The sequence below is a fragment of the Borostomias antarcticus genome (assembly GCF_949987555.1).
Source record: "Borostomias antarcticus genome assembly, chromosome: 20".
NCBI lineage: Eukaryota > Metazoa > Chordata > Actinopteri > Stomiiformes > Stomiidae > Borostomias > Borostomias antarcticus.
In genome coordinates, this window is record NC_140253.1 from 8,197,925 (window position 1) to 8,208,573 (window position 10,649).

At 43.4% G+C, this 10,649-nt stretch overlaps 1 protein-coding gene across 1 annotated transcript; it reads right to left on the reverse strand.

The window, feature by feature from the left end:
• Positions 1–225: 225 nt before the first annotated feature.
• ankrd49 (ankyrin repeat domain 49) lies at positions 226–10,399 on the reverse strand. The gene is made up of 3 exons (XM_084454564.1): positions 10,313–10,399; positions 8,308–8,556; positions 226–1,010 (listed from the first exon to the last, which is right to left on the reverse strand). The coding sequence occupies exons 2-3, from the start codon at positions 8,542–8,544 to the stop codon at positions 534–536; spliced, it is 714 nt and encodes a 237-aa protein (XP_084310690.1). The 5' UTR covers positions 8,545–8,556; positions 10,313–10,399; the 3' UTR covers positions 226–533.
• Between the last annotated feature and the right edge of the window lie 250 nt (positions 10,400–10,649).

Genomic DNA, 10,649 nt, shown 5'->3' on the forward strand with positions numbered 1-10,649 from the left:
GCTAGAAATTTGAGGCGGTACGAGCCAAGTGGCTCACAGCCTGCGAGACGTTCCAAATGCCGTCAATGAACCAAAAATCACTCCCAGTCAGAAAATTATAGCTAGCCTGAACAATGATCAATGATTAATGAAAATAACCGTTATTCATTTCCAATTTTTTATCAAAGCCGGGGAACGAGGCGAGCTGTATGCAGCTCCAGAGATGTAGCTTGCAGGCCCCTGATTTAGTGCTACAGGAGAGCCTAGCTCTCATTGGTCAATTTTTTTGGAAACAAAACACCAACAATGTAGCCGTGAAGATCATGGGGGGAGATCTACTGCTCACACCGGTACTGAAGAATTGAAAGAAAAGTAGGAAGCATGACTTTTCAGCAGGTACTGTAATTTAAAGCCATTCATCGGCCCATTATCTGGGTTCTCTCAAACACAACAGTGGAGTGAATCAGGAGAGGTTGTATGCTGCGTTGTTCTATTCTCGGTTAAAATTAAAGAAAGTATTTCATTGTGTTTGTGGGGGGGGGGAGGAGCGGGGTTCAGCAGGGGGGCAACACGCTGGTACAGTCTTCCACCATCTCAAACAGGAAGTGATGCGGTCCGCTCCGCCTGGCGACCTCGCCAGCCGTCTCCCCACCGCTGCTGCGGATCCCCGGCTGCAGGCTGCGCTGCGCGAGAAGGAGTTCCAGCGTGCGGGACGAGTCCGAGGGCGAAGGGCCGGTGTGGGCGGCGGCCAGGTGGAGCGGCGTGAGCCCGCCGTTGGTCTGCGCGTTCAGCTCCGCCCCGCGCCGCAGTAGGAGGGCCGCCGCGGCGACGCGCCCCCATCGACAGGCGCTGTGGAGGGGCGTCCAGCCGTCGACCGTCCGCGGGTCGACCTCCGCCCCCGCCGCCAGCAGCGCGGCGACCGTGGCGACGTGGCCGCCGTACGCGGCGCGGTGCAACGGCGTGTAGCCGTCCTGGTCGCGGCAACGCACCAGGGAGGTGTCGTCTGACAGCAGCTTCCCGACTGTTGACAGCTGAGAAAGAAAGAGAGAGAGATCAGAACAAAAGAGAGAGAGATCAGAACAAAAGAGAGATCAGAACAAAAGAGAGAGAGATCAGAACAAAAGAGAGGGAGATCAGAACAAAAGAGAGATCAGAACAAAAGAGAGAGAGATCAGAACAAAAGAGGTGGATGTCATCAGGGTGGATGTTGCCAGAAACTGGTTGAAGTTCTATTTTGGATGTATTTGAAAGAGGGATCAGAGGAATGCCTTCAGGGAGTGTTTCCTTTCCCGCTCACTAATATGTCATTACTGTTTGGATGACGAAACGGTGACATGACTCCTGGAGGTGTGCCCTATATAGCCCGGGTGACCCCTCACCCAAGCTTGGGGTGGTAAAAGGATAGCCCCTCTGCCCCGAGCCTGGGGGGAGAGGACAATAACAACCAACCCAAACGAAGAAGACGAAGAAGAAGAAGAATACAACTGTTTGTAATAAACCTTGGGCCTGTGAGAAACAACCGGACAGCTCTGTCTCGGGAAGACATGCCGTCTCTCACATACCAACAACCCAAACAGACGTGGGTACGCCCACACACACACACCGAAGACAAACCTTACGCACTCCCGCTTGCTCCCTCACACACGGGTACGCAACCACACGCGAAAGCACATCAGTCAAACGTGCGCACTCGCCCACTCACATACGTATGCACATAACAACACACACACACACACACTCTGGTAAGGTCTCTGGTGCTAGCCTACACCTACAGTACAGGGCAGTGAAAGAAACAGCTCCTTCCTACCTCCAGAAAACTCACCTCTTCCAGAAGTACTACCCCGACCCTTCCTCTAACCACCCATTGTATTTGCTCTTAGATGCTTGTTTCGAAAGGAGATGCACTTATGCTTTCTGGCAACTAGTAGTTGACCTACATTTAGGTCAAGAGAGGTCATCTCTTGACCTAAATGCACTATTTGTACTGCAAGTCGCTTTTGATAAACGTGTCAGCTAAATGACTGTAAAAATGTCATAATCAGAGCCTTGCTGTTGTGTTCTTGTCCTAAGTAGTGATCAGTATTCAAAGCAACAAGCCGTTGAAGACAATTATGTACTCATTATAATAGCCTATTCCAAATAGCCTTCTAATGAAAATAACAAAAGACAACATTTTTCTCTAATAACCACTTACAGTGGACTCCAAAATGACTGCTGCCCCTGACTGGCAATGCACAAACAATACATAAAAAATATAAAGAATTTAATTAGGGATAAAGTGAATATACCAACATGTGTGTAATACATTGTACTTTATAAATGTTTCAACTGAATCAACCAAAATCATTATTTAATGCCAAATGAATGTCAACAAAATCATGGTTTCAAAATTGTTAGCACCCCTCTTTAAGTACTTAATGCAACAACCTCTGGCAGGATAACAGCATGGAGTCTCTTCCTGTAATGTTTGAGAACATTAAAATTTGAGAGATTTTGGACCATTCTTCTAGGCAGATCCTTTCAAGATCCTTCATATTCTTGGGCTTATCTTCAACTCAGCCCACAGGTTTTATATTGGATTTACGTGTTCTATTTCTGTGTGGATTTTGAGGTATGCTTTAGGTCATTGTACACCGATTCTGTATCTGACCCATTTCTTCACAGTGATTCTTGAGCAATCAGGGTAATTATTCTTTAAAGTCCCAGTTAACCAAAATCAGAGATTTGCTTGAAAACACATTCTATGTGTTAGTGATGCATTGCTGATAACATGTAAAAATGGGATGAACCATGTGTAGTACTGAATTGTGAAGTTAGACCAGTTTTGTGTTTTTGACCAGTTTTGATTTCTGGATTTTCTGGGCGGGCTTAAAACGGTACCGGATGACGTAGAGCGGTGTTCTTAGCATATCCCCGCCCTAACACTATATAAAGCTAGAACGGATTTGAATCTTCGGTTCTCCTGCTCAATCTTGAGTCTAGAATTAGCTAGTTTTAACCAACAGTCTAGAATTAGCTAGTTTTTCTTAGTTAGCAATGCCTATGCATACAACTAAACGAAAATGCATCCTTCCTGGATGCCAGCAGGAATGGGATGATAAGGTCTCCTTCTTTCACTCCCGAGTAAAGCTGAAATGAGAAGCAAATGGTTAGCATTTTTGAAGAGCCATGGTGTTACAGAGTCTGTCACCGCTAGCGCCCGCCTCTGCAGCAAACATTTCACTCCCGAAAGCTTCTGCAATTATAATATGAGGCTTTTGGGTTTCACGGACTCACGACTGGTCCTGGTGAATTCGGGGGAGCCAACCATCTCTCTCCCCGGCCTCCATTCTCCTCCTGTCGCATCAACCTTTGGTGCCGACACCGCTGCCTTGTGTGCTTATAGCTAATTAACGTTATAACGTTAGCTAGGTAACGTAAGCAATAGGAAAATACACTGCTACGTTAATCTGCAAAATGTGTCTTGACATTTATGTGGTAATGTCAGCTATGATGAATTATATGTAATCTTAGGAGGAATTATAGCTAACATTAGCTATGTAGCTTGTTGCAGATGGGAGTGTGTATATATAGTCTAGCTAACATAGCTAGCAGCACCGACCAGGCGACCACCCACCAAATAACGTTACGGATGATATATTATGACTATAAGCGTTAACTATACAGAAACTGCCTGCCATATTTGTGGCACCTGATGTGCGTATGGGTTCACCGGTAATGGTTACAGTATATTTCTCCAGCGGGAGACCGGGAGGCGGGAGCGAGGGGGATGGTTAGGTAGACCAGCTGCAGCTGGAGAAAGACGCACCCTCTCCCAGTGAAGCGGTGCTCGGCGGCTACTGGCTGAACATTCCAGTTCTGTTGGATATGAGAGGGAAAGTTGAAGCCGAGTGCTTGTTATTCTCACACATAACATTGCCAACGAGAGTGGATGAGTCTGTCCCGATTATCAACTCCGGTAGTGTACGCTTCTTCGCGCTATCAGCGCTGTTCCAGCCAGTGACTAAAAGGTACATTTTAAACAACTTTTTCCATTGATCCCAAGGGACGACAGGATCGCCTGGGAGGGATAGGAATGGGTCCGGAGGTGGCAGTGAGAAAATAGGGACAGACTCATACATTCCTCGTTGCCTGTTTTTGTATTTTGCATCTAAGGGCAGTAACACTGGCGCGTTGGTATAGAGTAGCTACAGTTTTACCTGTGTTGTTTGTCAGGAGGTAGGTTAGGAGGAAGCATCTGTGCGTTTGACTCATTAGACAAGTGTAATTTCAACTCCTCTCTGTTTTCACAAAGCTGTGCCTTCCTACCACAAAAGAGACGGCGTGCCAGTGTGACAATATGCAGACCAGAGAACGGTACTATTTGACAGGTTCTTCCCTCCACACCCCCTCCCCATGCAATTGGGTGTGGCTTCGGTGCCTTCAGCAGACACGCCCCCACAGTCTCAGACCAGAGAATGCTGCTGATTTTAACCGATTTTGAAGCCTTATTTTATATACTTAGCGACATTTTTAATCACTCAGATTTGGCTGGGCGGTTAATGACATGTTTTCCTGTGGTGTGTGAAGCTCATAACAAAAATTTGAACTGGGTTAACCTGGACTTTAATAATTGCCCTGACAGTGCTCAGTGTTCTCAGTGGTATATTTAACCGTTTGTGGATCTACTTGTAGCCATAACCAGATTCATTAAAGTCTATGACGATTTGTCTCTTTTGAATTGCCAGTTCTTTTGTTTTCTTCTTGGTGTTGGATGGATGACAAAGGAATACTGCATGCATGTTACATCATTTTTATACCATAGGCAAGGCATGTTTATTTGTATAGCACATTTCAGCAACAAGGAAATTCAAAGTGCTTTACATGAGACATAACATAGGTAAACAGTAAGTGATGTAATGGCTCAATATACTGCAGTTCCTTAAGACTTAGATTATCTTAAATAAGTGGAATTCAATACCTGACTTAAATTTCGTAGATTTTATTAACTGTAAGGGTGCCATTAATTGTGAAACCTTGATTTGGAGGTTGGTTCCATTGGAACATTAATATAGTACAGTATTTATCTCATGCTGGTATTTGGTGTTTCTCTATAATTATATTGTTTAGAATTTTTTTAAATGTTGTGTTGTGGTTTCCAGCTGGACCAAAGGAATACATAATTATTGGTGGTTGAAATCTAAAAGCCCTCGCTTGTTTATGCCAGGATACTGTCCTTGGTGTACAGCCAGTCTCTGGTTGCTGGAGCTACTGTTTGCTCTTACTCTTGGTGCCAGTAATTTTGGAGGAGACTGTAGCCTAATGTTGGTGAGCAGCATGTGGAATATTAAAATGTCCCTTTAACATGTGACAAATTACTCATGTAGCCAATGAAAATTGGTTGCACCCACCCGGAAGTTCTTCCAAACTATTTGTCAATACAAGTATTGTTTATTTGTCAATACAAATAAACAACACTACTACTACTAATAATAATAATAATAAAATAATAATAATAATAACAATAATTAAATCTGTAATCCTGCAAGAGGCTTGGGAAGCATTTACCATAGGACTACTAAAATGACACAGCAGTGTACCAAAGCAAATTGTGTTCTAAGGGAGGCAACACAAAATACCAACTTCTTTTAAAAACAAGAAATTCAATTTTGGCCCATGATTCTTTTTCTTTTTTTTTAATGTTTTTTTTAAATTCACAGTGCGCTTCAGCCTACACCATGGACATTTATTCTGAAGATATTTGTATTACTTTTGTATGAATGTTTATTTGCGTTTATTCCAATGTTTTATGTAGTGTTTTTACAAGCAAACACTTACTGCCCAGATAAATAGCTTTAGTCCTAAGGCCTGGCCTAAGACTTTTGCACAGTACTGTATATCTAGCCTATTGTTAAAGGAGTAGTAAAGGGAAAATGCATGTTTAACCCTGTTTTAAGGTTACTTATGATCATATACAATGGTTCAGATCAAAACCTTGACAAAGCTAGCATTTTCGAGAAAGTTGATAATTGCTCTCCCACCGTTTTGGTCATACAATGGATGTGGATGGGCATCTTGAAAAATCATTCAAAAACATGTTAAACTCTCGAAAATGCTAGCTTTGTCAACATTTTGATCTGAACCATTGTATATGATCATAAGTAACCTTAAAACGGGGCTAAACATGCATTTTCCCTTTACTACTCCTTTAACTGTGACTCAGCCTTGAATAGGAGTTTGTTGAGGCAGAGCTCAGGTGTTCTTAATTATCTTCAAACCTCTTATCAGTTTTTGTGCGTGATCGTGGCAGTGAAAAACATGCAGGACCTGGTGTGTGGAAATGTTTGGATGTGTGCTTGCTCTCTTGCTGCTGCTGTTTTTGCCTGTCTGTCTTAATGCTTACTGTATTAATGCTACTTACTTTTGTTCTGTTGTTTTTACTGTATATTGCCTGATGAGGTGATTGTATGCAAGTAGGGTGTGATGGAAATGATTGGATGTGTGCTGCTGTCTTTTACTGTGTTGAAATGTTTGGATGGGAGCAATGCAGAGGATAAATTCCACATGACCGCTGAAAATGCATTTGTTTGTGTTGAGTGTTCTTTGTCTCACTCAAGCGCGTGTGTGTTGGTGTGTAATTGCTGTGTGGGAAATAAACGACCTTTGAGGTCCTGTAATTGGGGGCCAAGCAGCGCAGCTGCTGCAGCACCCATTGTTCTTGTACCTTTTCTTCTTATTATTATTATTATTTATTGGAGCCCATAGAACCACATGGTAAACCTCATGACAGTCCCCTGAGTCTTTTCACCAAGACCCATGTCCACAGTTCGAACGCTCTAGCGCCACCAACGTGTCAAAGTTGGAGGTGCATTTGTGCACGCAACTTTTGACCTGTAAGCCCGATTTTCAAAGTCGGACTATATCAAACATGTTTGATATTTTTGAGCAGATTCTGGATGCAATCGTGTAGTGTAAACTCGTCCAGCCGTTAAATGTGCGATACCCAGTTTTTCAGTTGTCATACAAAAATCAGCAGATTGCCAGTCGTCTAGTGTAGGTTATACTCCCAGTCATTTCATAATCTGTTAAGATTGTGAAAGTCTTCTAGTGTATCCGAGGCTTAAGACATCTTGTATTTGTCTTCATCAAGCCAGCGGTCATTAAAACAGCAACCTCCCGGCATGTTGTAGGCCTAGTCCATCTGTCCAACTCGCCGTCATCAGGCGCCACATAAAAAACATTACGGATCACAAGTCAAGCCAAGCCAAATCACGTACGATGCTCGAGAGAACTCGTCTTCATTTTGTGTGAACGCAATTAGGACGAAAAAAGTCTCTCTCTGACTTATTCTAAAATACAAATTCTGTCAGATAGCAATTTATTATGAAAGTATCCTAGTTATTACAGTTTCAAGGAGTCTCCATCACCCGTGGGCACCCTGTAAATGATAAACAAAACTCGATCGAAAGCATACTTTGTGGTGTTCAACATCAACAGACATCAACAGTGTTTTTGAAGGATTTTGTCTATGCACCTATGGATCCGTTGAGTGTGTTAGCGGCGACGGGCTATATCTCAAAACTTTGATGTCGGCCGTTGTGTATGATCGTAAATACTGTAGCCTTTTAACATGGCTTATGATGCTAAATTCCGAACCCGTCCTTTCATGAGGCAATCTGTAAACTAGAGCATTTCTCCCTCTCCTTACTCTTGTTGTGTCATAGTGAAATATGACACCATTGCTCTCTCTACTGAGGCTGAGACCCACTCTGTGAGTGACAGGACAGCAGAGCAGACAGTAGGATTCTTTCATTGTTAAATAAGGAAAAAATGAAAAAGTGTTCAGCACTCCAGATAGTTCCCATGGCGAAAAAGGCAGCTAGGATCGGTATCGGATCGGTATCGACAGATATCCAAATATAGGTATCGGAATCGGATTGGAACTGAAAAAAACTGGATCGGTGCATCTCTATAACTCCAGCATAGATGGTACAGATAATCACATTAGCTTACCCTGGCTCAGCATATGATTGGCTGCATGCACCGACGGTCTATCCGCCATTTACGCTTGTTTTTCTATTCATCTCAGCACCTTCTCTGCAAACAGAAATACAATACCTTTCTGATTCCCTCTTGCTTACAGAATGACCTGCAGTGGGCTGACTCATCTAAAGCTTCCCGAGGTTTCTTCAATTCATCTGAACTGATTTACTAGTTTTAATAGTTGTAGTTTTAGCATATGTACTTGGATGCCACTACCATTGACAGCTTGACAACACAGCTAATGAGTGTGAGTGACTGTAAGCCTGTGTGTGTGTGTGAGTGTGCGTGTGTGTGTTCTGCACTCACGCGATCGTTTTCCGCAGCCCACAGCATAAGCTCCTGCGGTCTACCTCGGAGCCTCTCCTCCTTCTGAGCGCACCACTCCTCACTACGCTCCCCCTGTCCCTCTTCATCCTCCTCATCTTCCTCCTCCGCCCCCTCCTTTTCCTCCTCCTCGCCTGGCCACAGGCTGGCTCCACGGGGGATCAGGTGTCCGTGGGTCTTCAGCAGCTCCAGCTGGTTGAAACCCTCGGGGAACTCCATCGTCCGACAAGCCTGCAAACAGACAAATCATGAATTTTCTTAATTGATTAATACCTTGCTGATCAATATGTTTACTGCTTACAGTGGGACAATTAATCACAGAAGGCTCAGAGGTAGGGCAGCACAATTAATTATGCATTAATCGTAATCAAAATTATGATCTCTGCAATTAACTAATCATAAAAAGGCCGCAATTAATAAATCTGTTTTGCATTGAGTGTGTTGGGGGCACGTGGACAGATCGTGGGCGTTTATGCTGTCAGAGTCTGATGAACCACATGTATTCCCAGAGTGGGCTGTGAGCAATTCCTCTGATAGCAGATGCCACAGGCCCACGCCCCCAGTCCTTCACTGGACAAGGGAGTTACACAGGTCACGCCCAAGCAAATAATTGCAATTATTAGGCTATTTTTTGTCATAATCATGCAGCCCTACCCAGAGGGAGAGGTAATTTGAGAAGACAGAAGGGAGAGGTAATCCTTTGATTTAGCTGCAGATGGTTGGAAATTCCACAAATGCAGGAACAGCATAACTGCATCTGATTCGCGTTGCCACGACCTCAAGCAAAAAAACTGACTGGTGCACACTGCATCTTTGCCGGGCTATTTAGGCAGTCATTTGTGCCGTTTCCTGGATTTCCAGAATCTAAATAAAATGCTCAGGGGCCCTCACAACCCTGATAACGTGAAATGATCTCTCTCCTAATGGATACAGGTGCTATTTAAGAGCAAGGAAGTGCTTTTTATATAAAAGGTGGGGGGCTGCAACTGTAGCCACCTTGGAGAAAAGGCTTTCATCTTTGGTGAGTAACAAAATAATATTATCTCTAGATACGGTAATGTAGACTGAGTGACAACAGTAAGAAGAAAAAATAAATGGTTTCTGGCAGGGCTGTGTACTGGGGTATATAACCCCAATTAGTATACCGGCCTGGACTAGGGTTGGGGACAACATGTTGACTGTTGACAAGGGTTCTTCTGTCGCCTGCTGATCTAAGGAGAGGGAGAGCCTTGTTGTCCCCACATCCATTAATCCAGCCAGTGTCAATTTGTCACTTTCAGGCTCTTCTAGTTCTAAGATGCCCTTTATGTAGGTCATGGAAACCCTCATGTACTGTATTAGGCTTATTAAAAGAAATTTGGATAATTTCTACTTCTGTGCTCTATTATATGTTAGTAATACTCAACCTAACCTCTATGTAGCTAGCAAACCATGGACGTTGCCTACTACAAATAAAGTGTATACTAATTAATCAGATTAAATCTTGTATTAATTACATCGAAATTAGTATAATTAATTGACAGCTATGGTAACTGGACAATTACATGATAATGCTCTAATCAATAACGTCAATCATCGTCAAAGCCATCCCTTCCCCTGAAATAGGTCTAGAAACCACTATTTAAAGAAGCAATGGAAGCTAGACATGGCAAAGATAAGTGCAGCTACAAAACTAGCTATCAGTTAGCTATGGTTAGCAAGCAAGCTAACCTTACATCATTGCAATTGCAAATGCTATAACTTTAACTAGCTCGCTACTGTAGTTTCCTTAGGCAGCTACCTAGTACCAGCAGGCTCGTCCGTGATGCTCCATAGGACCAGAGATAGCTAGCCTAGCAAGTAGCCAACGTTAGCTAGCAATGGACTGCAAATCTGAAACGCTTGGTCTAGTAGTTAGGTATAGTCTGCTACTAGGTAGTTATTTAACTGTGACATGAAGCGTTAGGTTAACAGCACTGCGATAGCCCAGTTCACTACTACTACTTACATATGACGAACGGGTACTGGTCCGAAACAGCACATTAATCGATCTGCATCTGCTGGGTGTTTCACTCAAGTAGCCTGCTTTCTTTGCTGCAGCCGACAGCCGTAACCAATGCAACCACTTATGGGAAATGTAGTTCTTACTGCTCCGGCTGCCTTCTGTGCTTTTGAATCAAACTAAAATATTTCCTGTACCAGGCAAACGTAGATGTTTATATGCCTCAAATGAACTAGCAAACTTCATGAAATGTATTAAATTACTATTTGACCGGGTAAAATAAATTGGACAAAGAGTTCTAAGGCAGACTAGTAGTGTGTGTGTGTGCGAGAGAGAGAAAGAA

Coding starts and splice junctions, on each gene's coding strand:
- ankrd49 (XM_084454564.1), bottom strand. CDS start 8,544: ATGGAGTTCCCCGAGGGTTTCAACCAGCTGGAGCTGCTGAAGACCCAC. Junction 1,011..8,307: donor GGGCTGCGGAAAACGATCGC/GTGAGTGCAGAA, acceptor TTTCTTTCTCAG/CTGTCAACAGTCGGGAAGCT.